The sequence below is a fragment of the Ostrinia nubilalis genome, chromosome 4 (genome assembly GCF_963855985.1).
Source record: "Ostrinia nubilalis chromosome 4, ilOstNubi1.1, whole genome shotgun sequence".
NCBI lineage: Eukaryota > Metazoa > Arthropoda > Insecta > Lepidoptera > Crambidae > Ostrinia > Ostrinia nubilalis.
In genome coordinates this window covers 16,999,263-17,022,567 of record NC_087091.1, presented here as the reverse complement: position 1 = coordinate 17,022,567, position 23,305 = coordinate 16,999,263, and the positions used below count along the sequence as shown (strand labels likewise).

At 36.4% G+C, this 23,305-nt stretch overlaps 1 protein-coding gene across 3 annotated transcripts in view; it reads left to right on the top strand.

Moving 5' to 3' along the window:
• The window catches only part of LOC135071273 (netrin receptor UNC5B-like), a 132,639-nt gene that overhangs the window by 61,145 nt on the left and 48,189 nt on the right, over positions 1-23,305 (top strand). For all 3 annotated transcript variants that reach the window (XM_063965065.1, XM_063965066.1, XM_063965064.1), the window contains exon 2: positions 8,126-8,209. In XM_063965065.1, the coding sequence (XP_063821135.1) occupies positions 8,149-8,209 (61 nt within the window). In that variant the 5' untranslated portion in view covers positions 8,126-8,148. The remainder of the gene's footprint in view (positions 1-8,125; positions 8,210-23,305) is intronic.

Sequence of the window (23,305 nt, the reverse complement as noted above, 5' to 3'; positions counted from 1 at the left end):
AAAACCGGCCAAGTGCGAGTCGGGCTCGCACACCGAGGGTTCCGCCGTACAAACGTAGCGGTTTACAATTTATGACGTATTAAATCAAATTACTTACTTGATTCCGTTGCGAGTAGTGGCGAATTTCAAAATATGCGGTATGATTATTTTTTATTTATTTATTTTTCCTATATTTGCATTATAGGTAGGTACCTACCTCAGCGTTTTGAATTTTTGCGTTGATTTAGAATTTCTCACAGTTTAGAGGCAATTAGATTTAAGAAGTGTTTGATATGAATTTCAACTTTAATATCTCTACGCTTTCATGTGAAAAAGGGTAGGTAGTAAGTTTATAATTATTAAAAAAATATTTTATGTCATGTAAGCAAAAATAATATTTAAAATTTTATATAACTTCAAATTTATCATTTTCGCAATTTTTCCTTTATCTGTACTATATAACGTTGCTTCGTGCCGAATTTCAAGATTCTGAGTTCACAGGAAGTACCTTGTAGGTTTTGATTCCCTAGCGTGTGACGGAAATTCGTCTACGGTGTCGGTATAAACTGCTGTATCTTTTGATCGCGTTAACTTAGAAGTTTGATTTTTTTACTTCTTAAAGGGACAATAGATCTAGGTATTTGGTATAAATTTCAATTTGATACCTTTATTCGTTCGTGAGAAATAAGGTAGTAAGTTTCATTTTATTAAAATATTTTTATTATATAATTAAAAAAATGTAATTTTCGCAATTTTTCCTATATTTGCATTATATGACAATGCTTTATGCCAAATTTCAAGATTCTGAGTTTACGAGAAGTATCCTGTAGGTTTTGATTCCTTTGCGAGTGTCGAAAATTTGTTGAAAATATCGACATAATCGGCTGTATTTTTTGATTGGCTTGGCTTAGAAGTTTGATATTTTCACAGCTTAAAGGGACAATAGACCTGAGTATTTCATGTGAATTTCAGCTTGATACGTTCACGCGTTCTTGAGATAAAGGGTCTTGACAGACGGACGGACGGACAGACGGACAACAAAGTGATCCTATAAGGGTTCCGTTTTTTCCTTTTGAGGTACGGAACCCTAAAAGTATTTTTACTCTATTTCCATTAATCTGTAAATAATTCAAAATGAAAACCGAGTAATAGCAAAATAATTCAAAGTAAAAGGAAAATGTTAGGCGCCTTTAACAGCTTTAGAGCTTACTTCGTTTTGACGTCTATTTTTAGTTGTCGTTGAGCAAAATTCTTACTTCATAATTCCTACAATTTAATGAAATTCTTCATTAATTTGAAGTACAATAAATTAAATATGAGATCGGGCACATACTCGTACTATAAATTCTCGAACCGGTAATAACCAAAGGCCTGGTTTAAAGCTTAACTGTTCTATAGTACTTATGTGTTACGTCCATAAAAAACCGAAAGGCAAGCCCTTCTAAGTTGGCCAAGGTAGTTACAATAATTGAATTTTACGTCTCTACTAGTACGTGAACGTTCATACAAATCATTTTGCCCCGGGTCATAAACCCAGCATTATTTTTCTTAGTTTCGTTATTGTTTGAAGATAATCAGGATTGTCTAGAGCTTGTATCATTCGTATGATTAAGCTTCTGGGAAAATCATCGCAATTGTAAATAGGAGCGATACTGTGATTTATAAATTCTGTTATTTTTCTCTTTACTGAACCAAATTATACCAGAACTTATAACTAAACAAGTAACTCACAACAAGGGTATTGATAGACATTTATTGATTGTTGGCAGTAAATCTAAGGAAGGGATAAACGTCAGTTAGCTAGCTAGATCAGTCATAATACCATATAACCTTTTTGACGACGCAAAAGTGCAGCTGTTATAGAAAAGGAACACCTGACTAAAACGAATACATACATCACTACATAGTATAAAACAAAGTCGCTTTCCGCTGTCTGTCCCTGTGTATGCTTAGATCTTTAGAACTACGCAACGGATTTTGATGCCGTTTTTGTTAATAGATAGAGTGACTCATGAGGCAGGTTTAAAGGTATAAAACATGCATAAATATTATAGAAGAGAAAAGCCGCGAAATTCCATTGCACCGTGCAAAGCCGGGGCGGGCCGCTAGTCAATAGGCTAGTTTCCTAAAAATTTTTTTTAAGTCCGTCATGTTTATTATCAAAAAATATTGGACACATATATTTTTATTTATCAATCTAACAAATAATTACATAGCTATGGTGCGTTGAAGTTCCGTTTCACGTCACAAAGTGCAGCATTTTTATGCACTCATTGACGTCACGAGCCTCTTCTTACGAACTTTGGCGCACTTTATCTCTTTAAATTTTCATTAGTTTGAAAAAGTGAAAAATACGTGCAGAGTATTTTTTGATAAGTTAACTGACCGACTAATTAAAACTCTTGCTTTTTGACCCAGGAAACATCCCTATTCAAAAGAGACATAATTAAGGGAGAGTGATAAAAATTACTTTCCTACAAAGTTCTCTACCTACATTGGTAAATAAATATTCAGTTTCATCTCATAAATATTTTACCTTTAACTCTACATTAAAATCACAGTTCAATGTGCATTGTTTACTAGTAATTTCGTTACGCAAAACTATACACCTCTATCGTACATAAATTCTTAAACATCCATCAAAGCTCCGACATTACTTAAGTGATCATTAAACATGCAAAAGATCGTAGTTTCGTAACAAAAGCTCCGATAAGGGGACGTCGGAAGTCGACCTTATCGGAAACAAAACAAAGGCTGGCAACTTCAGACGTCTGCGAACAATAAGGCTGGACGCAGACTCGCGTAGGGATGGCAAGTAATAGAGATACGTAAATATTCATTTAAATTTAAGGATTTTATTCAATAGTTTGGAATGAATATTGTGTACTCTTCTGAACGTGACAAATAGATATTTCACATAGGCAAGTTTTCTTTTATACATATTTAATGACCTAGAAGAGCATAGATGCAAACTGAGTTTGAACTAGCTTTTCTATCGTAGAGATGTACAAAAAATAAAATGCAAAAGACAAATTTAATGACATACTTATGGCCTTTTCTCCCAGTCAACTTTTAGGAAAACTAGAAATTATAGTAGTAAGGCGGTTCCTAGTTGAAATATGTACAAAGTGTTGTTACTTTGTGCTCTTGTTCTGTGTGTTCTGCTGTGTTGTTACTATCAATCATAATTAAATACATATACTTATTAGGTAGGTAGTAGAAATCACTGATACATGTACTGTGGAAATCCACAGGCCTTCATTGTAGGCTTATACTACAGTAGTCATTGAATAGTTAAATGAATGAACAATGATTGAATTTCAACATGACAGATCAGATTTGCACATCCCTAGACTCGACAATGCGCCGACAACTGTGACGTCATCCGGCTGTCGGGCACACGAAACGATAACGCGACTTTATTTGTTCTGTTAAATTTAAATCGTATTTTATTCATCATAAAGATGCATTTCCACCAAACAAAGGCATGCGGGTCTGTTGAGTTGGATAGATTAAAATAAAAGGCTGTTGCGGTTGAAACGGTGTGTATTGTTGCAAGCTATTTGATAATGTATTTCGAAATGAGAATTAAATCGAAACGCGGGCTATTTGTAGATTTCATTAATTGATACTGTCTAATTTTGTAATACTAAAATGAAACTGATGTAGGCATTAAATAATTATGCGTAACAAACTATTTAGAGAACTATTTGCGACATGAAATAAAATCATGAAACATCTCATAAATTTAATTCTACGATTGAGCGAAGAGTGAATTACTTAATATAAGTTAAGATGATCTCAGATTCATATAATTATCTTATGATAATAAGCTCACCAAAAGAAATCTGATAACCTGGTTTGAAAAGTTAATCAAGTGTTGGTTGTCAATACTCTCAATAAATAACACAAATTACTTCAATACGTCAACATTAGTACCTATGTATGTTGTATCCTAATAAAGAAAATAAAGTCGCAAGCATGCGTTTGCCCTTAGCTTCTAGTTTGCTGACGGCTCCTTACAAGGTATTGGGTAATACAACACCGCATTCACTTCGAGATTCGCCTGCCTCACTAAACCATCGCATTATTATTGTTCTATTGTTGATAAACCGGTTCTATTTTGAGAAATGGCTACTGAAGATTTTTAATTTAAATAAAGCGTTCCATTTAGGCTGAGTTGCACCACCTATCTTTGACCGTAACTATAACGATAACTGGTGTTTTTGTATGGAGTTCGACAGATTTTTGTCGCTTGTCAAAGTTAAATTAAGATGGTGCAACCCAGCCCTTTTTTTAAATGGTTGATAGAGCTAGTAGCATTCACCTCTACGAGTTCGTCCAAATAATTTGTATTTAACATTGTTTATAAATAACTATAAACTGATGTGAAAAAATGATCTTTACACGAGTGACGAAAGCATTAATGATGCTAAAACCTATTGAAAAATTCCAATGAAGAAGAATGTATTCAGTTGCATAAAAAATTCTAAACCAGAAAAAAACGTATTTTAGAATCATTTTAGGGTTTTTCAGTCTATAAGTCTAAAATGATGGGTTGCACCATCTTAATTTAACTTAACAAACGTCAAAAATCTGTCAAACTCCATACAAAAAGCACCGGTTATCGTTATGTACATAGTTGCCGTTAAAGTTAGGTGGTACAACTCAGCCTAAAACTGTAGTAGGTACATCTAAGATGTTTTGTATGGACTTCTAAAATGTTTCTCGCTTGATTTTGTAGAGCCCCAAATGTTAACTCCAAGGCGTCCGCTCTTGTGTGCTGGCCTCAGCTAATGATGGGAAGTTAAACAAATTCCACTGAGTTCACAGTTAATTCTGTTAACGACTTTTGTTTGATTAATTGCTTAAGGTTTGCTGATCTGATTATCTACTTTGGTTAACAATTTCACGGTTTGTTTGGCTTTTTCTTTATGAAATTTGATTCGGGGAATTGAACCTTTAAGATTAGGTTAAGGCCCTTTGTATATTTGGCAATTATCAAGTAAATTCATTTGATCGGTAAATGAAATTACATATTACTGGACTATCTATTCTTAATATAAAGCAAACACAGTCTACGTTAAGCTCTAGGTACTATTTCAGAAGTTACTGGCACTAAATTGAACATTTACATAAGACAAAATACATACAGCTGAACATAGAAGCTCTTTTTTTAAAAATCGGTTAAAAATACTCTGTATAGCCGAAAAACCAATAATAATAATATGGAATAATGATTAATTTATAAAAAATAATAAACATTAATTATGTTTTTCTTACTTTAAATTATCATTACTCAGATAAAGTTTTTATCGAAGTGTAGAGTTGCAAAACCGCCTAAACTAAACGCCCAAAATGATTCATGCGCGCTGCGTCATTATAAATCTTGATAAGTCCACTTTGACACGTGCTATCAGCGACATTATCAGCGGGATTAAGCTCATAAAAGCTACTGTTCTGTAATCTGACGGTTATCAAATGATTTACTTAAGCTGCGGATTAAAGGAGCTCGAAATTATTTATGGCAGGAAATATTGTGCTGACAGTATAGAACAAAACTGCGTCTGACAAGATCTAAAGTAGTTTCTTAATAACACTTTATGGATTTGTATAAATTACCTACATAGTATTTATAACAACCTGTAGGACTACGAGTATACTTATTTGTATTACTTATACTAAAGTATAAGGCTGGGTTGCACCATCTTACTTTGACTTTGACAAACGTCAAAAATCTGTCAAATTCCATACAAAATGCACTGGATATCGTCATAGTTACCGTTAAAACTTTAACAATTCAATTCAAATACAATGTTATTTAATTGTTTTAAATAAAATTATGATATTGAAAATTAAAATAAAAGGAATTTTAGAATCATTAGAAGTCATATATTTCCGAAAGTTGTAGAACATCGTTCGTATCGTATCAAATTAATAATCGAAATTATCTTGCTAATCGTTAAAAAATACATTTGTTTTAAAATAATAAGCAGCGCTCTTTACTATAAACTTTTCATTTCGTGATGCCTACTTACCTATTTTCTTTTAGTTATTACTAGCTTTTATTCACGCACTACTAGCTTTTGTAGCAATATCCATAGCCGCTTCTCATGTGTCCTCTTCCCTTGAAGTCTCGCCTTAATCGAATTTCCTTAAACCACTTTCATCACACTTGTCACCAGGAAACCCAATCGCCTTAGACCGTCGTATATTCTAATTTGAGCCCAATACCCACCATCTGTTCTAAATGCGATTCGCTCCAGACATTATTTCATACTTCTGTCGCTAGTTTCGAATCCTTACGAGTGTTGATCGAGGATTTACTGTCTTTGGGGGTGTATAGATGTTTTATTCGGTAAAAGCTTTCGAATATTCCCTTGTGGATTGCTTTGTTTTATGCCATAATGTTTTAGACTTACAGTTTTTTCACAGAATAATAATAAGTACTACGGTTTTGTGCTCTCAATTTAATGGATAGAATTGAATCAATATTATGTTTCCATAAAAGTAGAGGTTCCTCTCTGATGGTTATGAATATTCAAAATCTGATGTACTTACAAAACATTACAAAAAATGTATCTGTAATTAGAATATTGGACACTAGCTTTTGCCCGCGGCTTCACCCACGTGAAATTTAGTTTGTCACAGATCGTCATAAATTATAGCGTACCTATATGTTATTCTGGGCTATAAACAATAATACTGTAAAGTTTCATCAAAATCCGTTCAGTAGTTTTGCGTGAAAGAGTAACAAACATCCACACAAACTTTCGCATTTATAATATTAGTAGGATAGGATGTAAAAAACAGGTACCTATTCCAAATCTAGAATTGTATGTTTCATACATTCATTCAGAGAAGAATTTCTGGTTTCTATTAATAAGAACCTCGACCTTTTTCGAATTCGGTCAAAAAGATCATTTTAAAATCGATGAGCCCGCACCGATAGTTAAACGTCACTAATCCCAGCTTGCCCACGCCTATAAATGGGCATTTTTCCCTAAAGTGTAGGCCCAATTAGTCACGGTGCGGTGCCGTACAATGGTCCTCAGACCGACAAGATGGCTCCGCAGGACTGAGCGGGACTTTGAAGGAACGCTTTGAATTTAAATGAAGCTTTGTTTGTTATTAATGACTTATTCATCCCTGTAAGATTCTTATAATGAAACGTCTAAAATTAGGTTTTATGTCTTATGCATTTGATTGTAAAAATTAGCTTTAATGCTATTTCCTGTCTTTTTTCTATCGGTGAACTTAATAAGTAGTAATAAAGGGGCAAAATGTCTACCATTTCATTTCCAGCGCAAAGTCTAACATCGTAGTTATTAGTCTAGACAAAGTTATCTTAATATACTGATACTTAAATATGATTAATATCAATTAGTGTTACTAATAATTTTAACCACAAACGAGTTATTTATCTCGTCTACAGTATTATACTCATCCAACAACAGCTTATCCTTGGATTAGTTTATGAACACGAGTGACGAGTGTAGCTCATTTAACAAAATAGTTTTGTAGAGTGAATCAGCTGATGATATCAATCAAAATTAAAACGTTTGCACTTTTTTTTTAAACAAATTTTTTTTAAGCAAATTACTAGCTTTTACACTCGGCTTGTTCGTGTGAATTTCGTTTTAAAGTGTCTGTCACAGAAGCACTGTCATATAGCACGCATTTTTATCCTCGTTTTTAAAGGGGTACCCCTCCTCCCAAAAACCAGGATACAAACTGTGCTATCTCTATACCATGTTCCATATAATTTGGTTGAGTAGTTTGCGTAATAAACTTCCCATCCTCGCAAACTGTTCATTCTACTCGTAATATTGTAAAGAGGAAATATTTGTATGTTTGCGCCTGGATGCGAGCGGCGCAGGACCGGTCTTTGAGGAAATCCTTGGGGGAGGTCTTTGTCCAGCAGTGGACGTCTTTCGGCTGAAACGAACGAACCAAATAAACTCGAAAACTGTCAACTGATTTCCAAAATTCTTTCACCATTAGAATCATTATCAAAAAATCAGCGGACAAAAACTAGTTCGTAGGACTAATCAAGAAAAGTGATAGCGATAGTCACTATTTCAGCTATTCCAAATATTTGACTATTGGCCAGCTTTCCCGTGCTCAAACACACTTATTGTTTTAGGTGATGCGCTTACGCATGTGAAGATGGCGCGGGGGGACGTTCTCCTCGTGCTATGGGTGGTCGCGGTCGCCGCCGACAAACATGGTGAGTCTTTCATTTTGGATTTTAATGTCGATTTAAATGACTTGGTATTAATGACGCCCTCAAGAAATTTGAATGGAATACAAGGAAAGGTGGAAGGTACTTTTAGAGGTATCTATGTGTACAAAGTATTGATCAACATGGAAAGCATTGGGGGAGGCCTATGTTCAGCAGTGGACGTCCTATGGCTGAAATGATGATGATGATGATAATGATCATGTGTGTACAATAAGCACACAAGCACATAATATTGGCACTGAACTGCATTAGTTATTGTTACATCATCTTCAAGAAAATTAACACTCAAGTCAATTTTTGTCAGTGGCAGTCACTACTATAAGTTAAATTAGAGAGTAACAATTTACTAAATAATAAGAAAAGTAAATTGCTTTAACTAAAAAAACCATTGAGAATCGATTTGTAACAAAATAGGCTTCAGCTTCCTATTTATAGACAACAATAAGATTGGTCCATACTCTATAAACTGTTGTTATAGGTAATATTATTTTATATAACTTAGGAAATTGTTAACCTAAAACAACAGGACATTCTTGAAAATGCTGCTACGTTTAATTTAACTAAATTGTTGTCAACAACAATTAAGTCTACACATTTGGACGCAAGATATCTTGCCAAGGCACTATCAGTTGAAACTCGTCCAACCTTAGTATTTATTACCCTTTTAAACTGTCTAGAACAAGAGACTTTTTCCTTCACAAATAAACAAGGTTCAGGGAACAAAGGAATACGTTCAATTCAGACATGCTTGCTACATCGTAAAATAAAATCCTTAACCAACAGAATTCTGTTGCTGACGTTAATTGCTTACTGCTCAAAAATTATACGAAGATTTCAAAACGGGGAAAAAACGTAAGCAAAAAGATAAAACTCTAAGAGAGTTTGCACCTAATCTCGAATCTGATAACTCTGAGAGCACCTCGACAAAAAGGGTTAGTCCCAACGGCCCCGGTGGATCTGCCCCGTCAACGGGGTGGATGGGAAAAAGTGTTTCAACGACCCCGGTAGTCATAGTCTTAGCGTTCAACGGGGTGGATGGAACACATCAAGTGTCAACCACCCCGGTATATCGTTTAACGGGGCGGATGGACTAAATCAAGTTTCAACCACCCCGGTATTTCCCTAAACGTGACGGATCAGTTTTATTTAACAGTCACTGTTTAAAAAATCTTCAGCATAAAAGTAAGTTTAATTGTCACAAAATATTATGGTCATAAACCTATAGATTACTTTTAGAATCACAGATGCGCAATTGCATTAATCAGTCAATAAATAACACTCTAATAGTCTAATGTGATAAAAAGTAACTCTAAAACTCCTCACTAACAAATAATAACAAGGAAATCTAAAATTGTTACAAAACATTATTATTATTTAAGAATCACAAATACGTAGTTACATAAATCAGGTGTTGATTAACTAACAATAGTACTTAAACTACTAATTAAATAAATCATTAATAACGAAAAAAAGTATTCTAAAATTGACATAAAAATATCACGGTAACAAATTATGATTATTAGTTTTAGAATCACAGATGCGCAATTACATTAATCAGTCAATAAACACTTTAATGTTATTAAAAGTAACTCTTAACTACTACTAACAAATAATAACAACAAAAAAAAACTAAAATTATTACAGAATAAAATAATTATTACTTTAATCACAGAGACGTAGTTACCTACATTAATCAGTTGTTGATTAACACTAGCGCTTAAACTATTATCTAATTAAATAAATCATTAACAACAACACAAAATATAATTGTAAAAAATATGATTATTATTTCAACATGGTGTTAGGTGAATGGGTATATGAGCCAACACTAGCCCATGTTAACATGGGCATATAAATGGTATGGTGAAGTCAGAAAATTGATAGCATCATCATTAACCTAACACCATGTAGAAGTAATAATAATATTTTTTTACAATTATATTTTATCTACAATCTACTACTATCTATAATCTACTAATTTAAGTCTACAATCAATGTGTGTTACCAGTGATAACTTATGGCTCGGAAACGTGGCCTCTCACTATAGGCCTTATACAGAAGCTCAAAGTTGCACAGCGTGCTATGGAGAGGGCTATGCTTGGTGTTTCTTTGCGAGATCGAATCAGAAATGAAGAAATCCGTAAACGAACTAAAGTCGCTGACATAGCCCGACGGATTAGCAAGCTGAAGTGGCAATGGGCAGGGCACATAGTGCGCAGAACTGACGGCCGATGGGGCAGCAAGGTTCTGGAATGGAGGCCGCGTACCGGAAGGCGCAGCGTGGGACGTCCACCTACAAGGTGGACCGACGACATCGTAAAGGTGGCAGGGAGGCGCTGGATGCAGGCCGCTACCAATCGATCAATGTGGAAAGCATTAGGGGAGGCCTATGTTCAGCAGTGGACGTCCTATGGCTGACATGATGATGATGATGATGATGAATTATATTTTGTGTCAGTTTTACAAATTATTCTATTTAAATGGTATCATTTATATGCCCATGTGAACATGGGCTAGTGTCGGCTCATATACCCATTAACCTAACACCATGTAGAAGTAATTATAATATTTTTTTACAATTATTATTTTGTGTCAGTTTTACGAATTATTATTTTGTTGTTAATGATTTATTTAATTAGATAATAGTTTAAGCGCTAGTGTTAATCAACAACTGATTATTATCCTGCTTTCGCCTCCGAGATTTATTTTACCGTGTAGTACCCCTGTACGACAAGCCAATCCGCACACAATATTCAGCGTAGTAGTAGTAAAAAACAAAAGAGCGGGCAACCCCACCCCTACCACGCTGTGGGCTCGGTGTCCGAGCGGTCTCATTCCTTTGTGCGCACGCGCAACGACCGCACGCAGTATAAGAAAAATGCTTAAGTGACGTCACCAGGACGTTTTTACCGACAAAAAACGTAATTATTTTAAGTTGTGCAGTGTAGTGACGAGAATTAGACCCAACACAAGGTTGGTTGTAACAACTATTTTGTGTAAGTGCTCGTACATTTTTATTATAAGCGTTGTGACACGACGCGTAACTTTGACCCATTTTTAGCTCCAAGTTAACGCGCGATGTTAACCAGTAGCCATTTTTTGCTCCGAGGTAATGCGAGATGTTACCCAGTAGCCATTCTTTTGCTCCGAGGTAATGCGAGATGTTACCCAGTAGCCATTTTTTTCTCCGAGGTAATGCGAGATGTTACCCAGTAGCCATTTTCTGCTCTAGCGAGTTAATACGAGATATTAACCAGCAACCACTTTATATTCGGTCATTTTTGCGGGTCATTTTTTAACCAGTAGCGTTAATACAAGATATTAACCAGCAGCCACTTTATGTTCGGTTATTTTTTAACCAGTAGCCGTTTTTTGCTCTAGCGAGTAAAAACGAGATATTAACTACCGAGATAGCCAGGTATTGTAATATTATTCACTTTTACGAGTTAAGTATCTTCTTTTCGGCCATTTTTAAAAGCCGTAAAAACAGAACATAATGAGCTCATACAGAAAAATGTTGCGTTTCTACGAAACTACCCACATTAAGAGCTTGCCTTCTTGGCCTTACACCTTATGAACCATCAACCGTCTTGGAGCATGATGACCCGGCGCCGCGGACGCACTCGCCCCAGTCGAGCCTCCGCCTGCTTTTATAACGACCGATGACCCTGTGGCCATACACATTGTTCAATGCTACAAAGGGTAACTGAATAATTTTGTTGTTTCGTATTTTTATACATTACACCAATCGATATTGGTCTAAATACAAAGGCTAGTAAGAAAGAAATAAGTATCAGATCAAAATTCAAAGTGCATTTATGTAGATTCATTACTTGCTATTATAAGGTCAGAATAAAAGATCCTAAATAAACCTTAGGCCGGTTTGTTGACCGAACCGAGTCGAAGTGGAAATAAATGCCTACTTTATATATCGACGGTCCCTACGTATAATAACGTATCTGAAAACGGCCAATTTTACAGGAGAGCGGTTTGAAGGTTTAAACATGTGTAGCTCGCGTTCTATTTATCATACATTGATGAAATTTGGTATAATAGTTTTATATGAGGTATATTTTATAAATCATGAAGAATTATCAAAAAATAATCACAATTAGTGTATTATTTGTCATTTACTCACTTATACAACGGAAAGTTTCTAATTACAAATGACGTAAGTGGTACTTACTGACTTTTACGTTGGATTAATAGATTTGTTTAAATCATTAACTGCCACATAAGTAATTGTACATGGGAACAAAGTTCAGCTACTACTGACCGTAACTCTCATTCTAGGCCCATAGTCCTCCTCGACGAGGCTTAACAGCGTCCCGCCTCGTTTCCCAGATAGTTGCATATTGGAGGCACTTCAATACCTTAAGATTCTTCCTTATCTAAGGGGTCTTTTGACTGAAGAATTCCTGTAGAACCGGTAAATTTTCCTTTTTAATAGTGCCGGCCAGGTTTGACACCATGGCATCGAGCCCGAAGATCCACATGGGTCTTTTTTGAGTTCGATCTTGTGGAACATTGGATACGACTGGGTACTAAATGGAACCCTTTTCAAGGGCATGGACATTTCAAGGTATCATCTGCCATGCAGATAGTTTCATCATTACAAGAATATCCTGATAACTTTCAGAGCCTCCCCTCCAACAGCGAATCGGCTTGCCTGGGCACCACAGATGGCATTATGCTCGCCCCAGGCCAGGGACCACATATATTTAAAAGCATCCCTGATACCTTCACCTGACGCCCACATCACTGTCAAAGCTAAGGCACAGATCAAATCAGTGGCGCCAAGTAGTGAGCGCAAATACGGTGACCTCCATCAACAGTCCTTTACAGTCCACTGCTAGACTATGAGCCTCCTCCACTATAGTGCAGGGTTTTGCCATAATCTCCACGCTTGGCAGGCGGGTTGAAGATCGCAGTTTAAAAGATTGATGTTTATCAGAGAGCGCTGCTGCCCGTTCTCTTTTTGATATGTAGTCCCTAAGTCGCCTCTTACGACGAGTAGAATACATTTGTCACCAACCCCTAGTCTTCCCGCGGGTGTCGTAAGAGGCGACTTAGGGACTACGGTGACCTTAATTGTATATAATCAGTGGCAGCTTGCACTTTTTCCAATTCGTCGCCGTGCGTATTATAAAGACTGAATTTACTTATTAACCACATTTATTAGCAAACTTGAACATTAAAACATTTAGCATTAATATACGCGCGAAAATACCGAAAGTCAAGTGACAGATCGTAGTGAAGTGCACGAGTCATCGATTGAATAGTGATGGAATGCGTAGATTCGATTTAACCCGCTAACAACTCGGCCATCCTGCAACATCTTCGGTCCTCCGAAGATGACCTTTGGAGCAGCAGCGTCTGCAGGCTCCACCACCACCACATCGCAGCGGTCCTCGTACATCACGCCTTGTCACTACGATGTCCAAGGAAGATGTCATCCCCTCTCAAGGAAGAGAGTGACCTGATAGTGGCAAGGCCCCGAAGGCAACCACTGAGTTAGTGCTGGCAGGCCCCTAAGGCAAGCACGGAACTAATGCTGTTAGGCCCCTAAGGCAAGCACTAGACCAAGACTGTTAGGCCCCAAAGGCAATCATTGAACAGATGCTATTAGGCTCCGAAAGCAAGCACTGAACCAATGCTGTTAGGCCCCTAAGGCAAACACTGAACCAATGCTGTTAGGCCCCTAAGGCAAACACTGAACCAATGCTGTTAGGCCCCTAAGGCAAACACTGAACCAATGCTGTTAGGCTCCGAAAGCAAGCATTATTGACTAGCACCATAAGGTCCCGATAGACAAGGCAATGTAAGAGAACACACGCTATGGAGGCCCCAAAGGCAAGCGTCATCATTCACATGAAGATAGTATTGTGTGAGGCTCCGAGAGCAAATTAAGGCAAAACACTGTGTAGGCCCCGGAAGCAAGTGTCAGCCACTACAACCAAGGTGAATTAAGGCTCCGAAAGCAGGTATCACTCGCTGTGTAGGCCCCGAAGGCAAGGAGTTAATAATTCACAGAATAGTGATATAGGGCTTCGAAAGCAAGCACAGTGTATACGCTGTAGAGGCCCCGTAGGCAAGCGTAGAAAAACAGATAATCTAAAATTAATTGTGTAATTAATCTTCACCAGATGAGGAACTTTTATATCTGTGTTCCTTGCTCTTACGACATCTACTTGCCTTGTGACCTAATTTGCCACAAACAAAACATTTTATATTTTTGTTAGAACTGACACTTCTCAATGCTGTCACAGGTTGGTCTTGTTCTACACTAGCATCTAAATTATTGATACTGGCCAAATATTGGAGAAGAGAGGCAGTGTCTCGGCACCCAGCTGACTTCGCACCAACTTCTAATAATTTGTTGCCAAGAGTACCAATGATGGCTTCCGTGATCACTTCATCACTTAATTGACATGACATACCTATTCCCAATTTATTGTAATAAAATTCTATAGGCTCTTCATTAGGCAACCGGACTCGATTCACTAAGTCCCTGATTTGTGATAATTTATTTTTAGTGAAAGGGAAAAGCCTTTATTAATTTTTCCTTCCACTCAATCCAACTAATCTCATATGATGCTTGTTGCTCATACCATCCCTTAGCATAACCACTCAACTTTGCAGTACAATTACAAATTAAGGTACGCTCATCCCAACCATGCATCTTAGCGGTGCTTTCTAAATTTCGAATCCAATGTTCTACAGAGACCGATGTAGTTTGTGGATTGAACTCAGGTATGAAGTCATTACGCCCCACATAACGCACAACTGGCTTTGATATTGCTTCACTAAAATTAGTCTTTGGCACCCATGCCACTGATGAAACAGAAACCGGCGGGGATGGTGTTGATTCATTATGATAATTACTTGTTTTCCGTAACTCTCTAATCAATCCCTCCAGGGCATCAATACGCTTGTCTTTATCCTTTAGATCTCTTTTATACTTCTTCTTTATTCTACCAGATGAAGAGGATGAACTTGAACTATGTGACCATTTACTATGTTTTGACCGACCCATTATTACACAAGTAACCAAAACCAAAACACAAAAAATCACATGCACACAATTGTTATACTAACAGCACATATAGTTCAATAAAATGCAATCAAAAGTTAGTCACTACAATGACCATCATTCATTAGAAAAATGAAAATTAAGTTTTGTCAATATAAATTGTTCAAATCTTTTAAGTGTCCAACACACAATAAAACTCTGAAATAAGTTTATATTGCACACAAAATGTTCTGTACTGACTAGTTCCACTGCACTTTAATGTTATTATTTAAAATAAAATTCAATAGTCCAAAATGATACAGCTCACCGATAAGCAGGAACAATGATTGCACCTTCAAGATGTGTTATTTATGCACATGCAACCCTTCACCTCAAGACCTTTTTAACAAGATCTATTGACTTCGAACAGGACAGCAGCTATTCCTGACCCTAAAATATTTCACCAACAAAACCAAAGTCACCACAGAAACTTGTCGCAACATGCTTGTAGTAGTACTTTTTCACACATCAGTTTTGCATTCAAAGTCACAGAAAACTATAAATACACACGTACTAGAACACTAAGTATGCCGTTTTCACTGAACAACATCCATTTAAGTAGAATGTACAAGAAATAAAGTACTTTTCATCAACTTAGAAGTAGGTAGCGTCCCATGCACATTACACACTGAAACTCGCAACAGATCGTACAAATTAATATAGTTTAAGGGTACTGATCGCACTTCTGAACTCTATAAAGACTGAATTTACTTATTAACCACATTTATTAGCAAACTTGAACATTAAAACATTTAGCATTAATATACGCGCGAAAATACCGAAAGTCAAGTGACAGATCGTAGTGAAGTGCACGAGTCATCGATTGAATAGTGATGGAATGCGTAGATTCGATTTAACCCGCTAACAGTATGGAAGACAGCTTGCTTCGTCGTGGCTGCTTCCCTAATTTGGAAGTCCGAGAACTCTATGTCTGAAGGCTATGGAGAAAGGCCAGGAGCTCTATACTGGCACCCTCAAAAGCATAATTCTGTACAGGACTCCCATCTAAGGCATCACCCTCGTAGGGAAGGGTAACGCTACCCATCTTCTAAGACCTTAACAGGCCCAGAAAGTCTACAGGGCTACATCGTAGGCTTTAACGCAGCGTGAAGAACGAGGTGAAAGCTCCGCCTTAGGAGGACAGAGAGGCCGTTTGACGTGAGACTCGCTAGCCTGTGCTGTAGTCTAGTAGTTGATAAACTACCTAGCCGTAGCTAAGTTGGGTCACCGAACCTTATTCGCAATCGTGCAGAAGTTTAAGGTTGCTCGAGCGATTTCACCATGACTGGGCACGGATCCTTCGAGCCCTACCTATATTGCGGTGGCTAGGAGCATACGGCACACCATATTCTTGCGGGATAGCATAGTCAAAGCTATGTGGACGGTAACAAAACCTGGGTGGTAATGAATCACCTCTATCTGAGAAGACAAGGTGCCGAAAGAAGCTGCGGTACGATAGCGCGACTACGAACCAAGTGCGGGTGCATTTGAATTCACTCCAGGGAAGGTGACAGTATGATTGCCTCCTATCTTCCTTTCTCAGTAATGGCCAGCATAACGGGGTCGTGCAGTACGGGAGGCATTGCATAAGCCACCATCACCGTCTGCTGACGGTGAGTGTGTGTGCGGGAAAGCTGTGTACTTCCAGCTGCTCTCGTCCCAACTGTCGCCGTGTAGGCGGGAGGTCTTTGTTCGGAATCTCACAGTTAGCACTTATAGCGAGTGACGGGTGCATCAGGGTATTTTTAGTGGGTATACCTCATCCTTCTGACGGGTATGTATGCAATATCATGTAAGCATGTAATAGTACTAGCTTCTGAGTTAATTGAAACTTTTGTTTGTAAGTGTTGCCTGCTTATATTTATTTCTGAATTCCATAATATGCTTGATAAATAAATAAAATAATTTTTTACGATATTTTTACAAACTTGTATCTTATAAAAAGTAGCATAGGAGAAGAACTTGGTTGCGTTAAGTCTAATAAATGACCCTAGATACTTCAGTCGTGTTGTATATCATATTTTATATTGTTTTGTCTTCACTTTTATCTCCACCAGATATTGCTAAAATACAATTTCTCAGCGTAAAACACCGTTACTGGCACTAACTTATAGACATAAAACAAACTTTTCCAAAGTAAAACATTTATAGTGGCAGTTACGGCTAGAAGATACTTTAATTTTCCGACGTAAAAATAGGTAAGTGCCACCTACTTACAATAGTAACTTTAATTTTCCCTAGTGAAACAACGCAACTACCAGATTCCTACAGTTAAATGATTAATTTGCCGTTGGTATAATGTTGAGTGAAACAAATTAGGTCAGAAACCACAATAATACCTATTTCCTTCATAAAATACGTATCAATTCACTCGACCTGCGCGAATGAAAGTGGCAGTTGCGGGGTTGGGCGCGCGGGGTTAAGCGTGCGGTCCAACGTAAAATTTCGTAACTCCCACTAATGCAATTTTACTGCGGAAATCGTTCTAATTTTGTAGTTGCGGGATTTGTTTTTTGACGTTTTAAGGTTCAATTTGAATAAAAACTGTATGTTTTTTGAACTGACCCGTAACTGTTGGGTGCTCTGAAGGTTTTGCAAACAAAAACGGCAAATCACGGAACTGGTAGATACTGAATTGTACGTAGGGACCGTCGATATGAAGTATGACAATATGTCGTGTTTTCTATGCAACGACTCATATTAACTGACATTGTGATTGTGAGTACTTATCAGTCTCACATTTTTTTTGTTGGAAACTTACAAAGATCTTTCTACATTTCCGGTCGGTCGACCAATTACATCGACGGTCGACAACTATAACTCATTATAATCCTCTAAAACGGGAAAAGAGGTATTTATTTGATATGACAACTAATCCAGGCTGCTGCACTGAATATATAATTTAAGCTTTAGCCGTTCGCATAACTGTGTGAATCGAGGCTTTATACAGAGGCCGTACCGACAAGCTACGCCCTGCTGTATGGTATGATGGGCTAAGACCTATCACCCGCCCGCGGCGCAACCACGCCGCCTTCCACAAGCGCAGGCGCCTTTATTTACGCCGCAGCGCCGCGCCGCCGCCGCCGCATGCCCAGCGCTGCCAGCGCAACGCGGGAAGCGCCATTAAAGACCGACCAGAACACCAAGGTAACCCGCGTCCCTAGACGACGCGCCATCTATGTACAGGTATGTGCTGGCCGCTTAAAATATTTTTATTTTAAATGCAATGTACATATTATCCGGTTACAGAATTTATTGTACCGAGATACCTATTCGATTCCCGAATCGAACCCAGATGATTTTTTTTCATAATCATCATAACCATGCGAGTAAACATAATTAATTATACAAACAAATAATTATACACGTCGGCGCAGAGACGTTGATATTAAGAATATTCTTAATCGCATCCGTCGACACGAGTACATACTGAGATTACCCACTTGTTAAAAAAAAAAAAAAAATGTTCCTTGATGGTGGACTTAGATAGCGTTTATATAAGATGCTAAACAAAGTTTATGTGGTTTAAGCACTTCAAAAGGGATGATATTTTAACCGCAATTAAACTTTTAACAAAAGATTCATTTATGGTTTAAAGAAACTTATTAATATAATATGTTTATTACATAAACACGATAGCCATTGAAAAGCAAATAGAATTATGGTCTTATTTTAACGGATGTTTGTTTTGTATCTGAACAAACAGGCAACATTTTTGTTTGTCTCTTTGCGGCCTTGCTTTAGCCCTGATATTTTTACAAAGTTTATTTTTTTATTCATGACGTCTCACCAGCTTGTATCTATAAATAATAGATAAAATCTAAGAGCTTCCTTAAACTGTATCGGTATCGGTACATAAGATGATGTAATTTTTTCTTGTATTGGAAAAACATTATTATGTAGGTTTGTACCTACTAATCAATGTATGATTAATGCTAATAATACTATTGATAGTCTTACAAAGTAAGGCTTCATCATCATTATTATTATTTATTTACAAAAAAAAAAAAAAAGGTCAGTTTTAACTCCATGTACTGTTTTACAATTGGTTCGTATAAATTATTTATGTATAACGTTAGAATTCTCATAAGAAGAGATGCGACATCATGAAATACATTGAATCATTTCTTATCTTGCTAAATCTTTTAGACAAGCAAAGTATCTAATTATGCGTTAAAGCGATAATAACTATGTCTTTATAAATATAACACAATAATAATTACATTGTAATCAATGTAATAGAAAATTATTGACACATCAAAAAAGAAATCGGGCCGCTTGTAATAACAACCGGACTAGTGGACTTTGGTCAGTCAAAGAACGAATCAACCACATAAAATAAACTATGTATTATGTAGGTACCTACCAGTACTACCACTACTTGTAACCTTCAATTTAGATTAAGGACATTTTTTAATAATACCAAAAAATAATGCGATATTATTTTACGAATCGATAACGCTGCCACAAACTCATAATAATGAATGAGTCTTTCTTCCCTTCCTATGAAGTATAAATTGAGAATTAGTATTTTGTTACTTTTTCTTAACATGATTATAAAAATTCAATCATCACAGTCATAATACTGAAGCTGACTGAATCAAGGTGTCTGAATAAAGACACGGAGTAGGAGCTTGGTTTAATATTGTCTCAGAAAATGTTAGACGCTTTGGTTTCAGTACATGACATAAAACTATTTTTTGTTTCTTGAACTTTGTTTGATATTTAGTCATAATTCATATTTTATCGTCTGGCGTAGAGATTTCTACACGATTAACATGAATTAATTCCAATTAATTCGCCTTAGAATGGCGACCATTTTTTTTTAGACGTTAATACGTTTTTTCACTAAAAATAAATAAATAAAAAATAAAAATAAAATAGAATGCCGGGGCAACAGGTACATCAGTAGTACCATATTGCCCATTTAAGCTTACCTTTCCTTGGCAGTGAGTTTTGTATTTGGCAGTCGTTGATCAAACAAAACGTACCAGACTCCGCTATACACTCCGCAAATAATAAATAAATTTTAATATCCTTCTTTCGACATTTTACACTACGCTCCTAGTCCCAAACTGAGCAAAGCTATGGGTCCTAGACAACGGATATAAACATACTTAAATACCGTTTTTATATACATAAGTACATATTATACATAGTAACACCTAGACCCATCACAGAAATTAAAATGTATCAATTCAATTTCTGCCCGGCCGGGGATCGAACCCGGGACCTCTCGGCATAGTAGTCCGTTTCGAAACCACTACACCAAATGACTGACAAATAAATATTTTTACAATGCTCAATTACATCATTGTACCTACCTTACTCTATTTTCTTAGCATATTCTAAAGTCGGGTGCATCCTATAATAACATTAAATAACCACCGCTTAGCAATATCGTTAGTGAAATCATATAATTTATTGAAATATATAATTATTTAAATAAATATTATAATTTATAGGTCAGGTTTCAAGAATCAAAAGATTGCTATTAAATAGTGCTATTAAATACAAACTGTATCCAAATAAATTAATAAGTTTTAATTAACCACATTATTTATTTATTTAATTAAAATGCAAGTGAGCTTATGTTTTACAACAATCAGAGTGTTAGCCTTGCAGTCACTGTGATCGATTCGGTGTTAACCACTACCGTCGTCAAGCTCAGTTCTGAGATGAAACTGGATAAATATAGGAAAGGAGTGTCGACACGAGGGCGTTCGGCCCACACAGCACGCGACACGCGGCAGTATGGCCTGCGGTTTGCGCCGCTGTCAACGTTGACACAATTAGCCAGTGTGCTGGATAGACAGGATGCTCTGTCAACTGTCTTGGCAACTTTTTACAATCAGTAGTCGTACTTAACAGTTAATAGAAGTACAAATAAATGTATATAATAATACTCTATAATGAACAAAATCTTGTTGAGACCGTGATACTTGTTATTGTTATGAATAAGTGATGCAATACGATTATAATACAAAAATATTGCTTTATTATGTATTTAGTACATTGACATTTACTCTCTTAACCATTTAACATGGACATTGATCCATGCTCTAAACATCTACACGGTAAAATAAATCTCGGAGGCGAAAGCAGGATAATTAGATGATCAAACGAACTTACCAAGTGAAGTTCGATCTGAATTATCCTGTTTTCGCCGAAGAGATTTAAGGTCCCTCCCAACCCGAAGATTTCTATATCTTCTTCCCTGGAGGTAAACGTCAATGTCATCTCTTCTCTAAATATAATGAGACCGCTCGGACACCGAGCCCACAGCGTGGTAGGGGTGGGGTTGCCCGCTCTTTTGTTTTTTACTACTACTACGCTGAATATTGTGTGCGGATTGGCTTGTCGTACAGGGGTACTACACGGTAAAATAAATCTCTTCGGCGAAAACAGGATAATTCAGATCGAACTTCACTTGGTAAGTTCGTTTGATCATCTAAATGTTGGTAACTACGTCTCTTTGATTCTAAAGTAATAATTATTTTATTCTGTAATAATTTTAGATTTTTTTTGTTGTTATTATTTGAAAGTAGTAGTTTAAGAGTTACTTTTAATAACATTAAAGTGTTTATTGACTGATTAATATAATTGCGCATCTGTGATTCTAAAACTAATAATCATAATTTGTTACCGTGATATTTTTATGTCAATTTTAGAATACTTTTTTTCGTTATTAATGATTTATTTAATTAGTAGTTTAAGTACTATTGTTAGTTAATCAACACCTGATTTATGTAACTACGTATTTGTGATTCTTAAATAATAATAATGTTTTGTAACAATTTTAGATTTCCTTGTTATTATTTGTTAGTGAGGAGTTTTAGAGTTACTTTTTATCACATTAGACTATTAGATTATTAATATTGACTGATTAATGCAATTGCGCATCTGTGATTCTAAAAGTAATCTATAGGTTTATGACCATAATATTTTGTGACAATTAAACTTACTTTTATGCTGAAGATTTTTTAAACAGTGACTGTTAAATAAAACTAATTATTATTTACATATTATTATTTTTTATTTTATTAACAGGTTTTATTTTCGGTATGCAATACCGAGGTGGAATCTTTTAGATCTATGTCATCCGTCACGTTTAGTGAAATACCGGGGTGGTTGAAACTTGATTTGGTCCATCCGCCCCGTTAAACGATATACCGGGGTGGTTGACACTTGATGTGTTCCATCCACCCCGTTGAACGCTAAGACTATGACTACCGGGGTCGTTGAAACACTTTTTCCCATCCACCCCGTTGACGGGGCAGATCCACCGGGGCCGTTGGGACTAACCCGACAAAAAATATAACTGTCGACGCCAGCGACGTTAGAGAAACCTATTACAATGGAGAAAAAACATCGACTGAAGATAAAAAGGGCGATACAAGCACGCGAACAAAAAACGTAGCACGTCACGATCTAACAGCTACTTCCGAACACGACAATTCCATTAAATCGTCAATACCTATAGAAATCACGTCACATTCAAACCTTCAAAATAGAATACAGTACCTCATTGTCTATGGAGTTTCTAACACACACTTAGCATGTAAACTGGGCTAACACATGGTTCACACTAGCGTAGATACGATAATTGGAGCTGTTACATTTTTTCTCAAACAAAACTCAAGTGGTTGTTTTTTGAACTATTTTCTTACGTTAGGATGCTTTTTGCTTGAGTTGTAGCATCTAAAAGAAGTTGCGGAACGCTGCGAAGTTTGTAAGCTAGTTTTTGTTACGACTTAGTTCACGCTGGAAACTAAACACGTCTCGGCGATTTTTTATGGAGACGTGAGAATTTTAAAAGATGCCCCAATGATGTACCTATATATCTTTGGATAGTACACAAGTCCGCGTGTCTGTATAAGTTCTCAACTTTTATAAAGCTGTTACTGAAGGTATTAACTTGTATGTGTATGGGGGCCTTAACAGTGTAATCAGTTTCTTTTTGCTGTCTATTTGTACTTTGTTGATTCTTAATCTTTTCTTACGAGTTT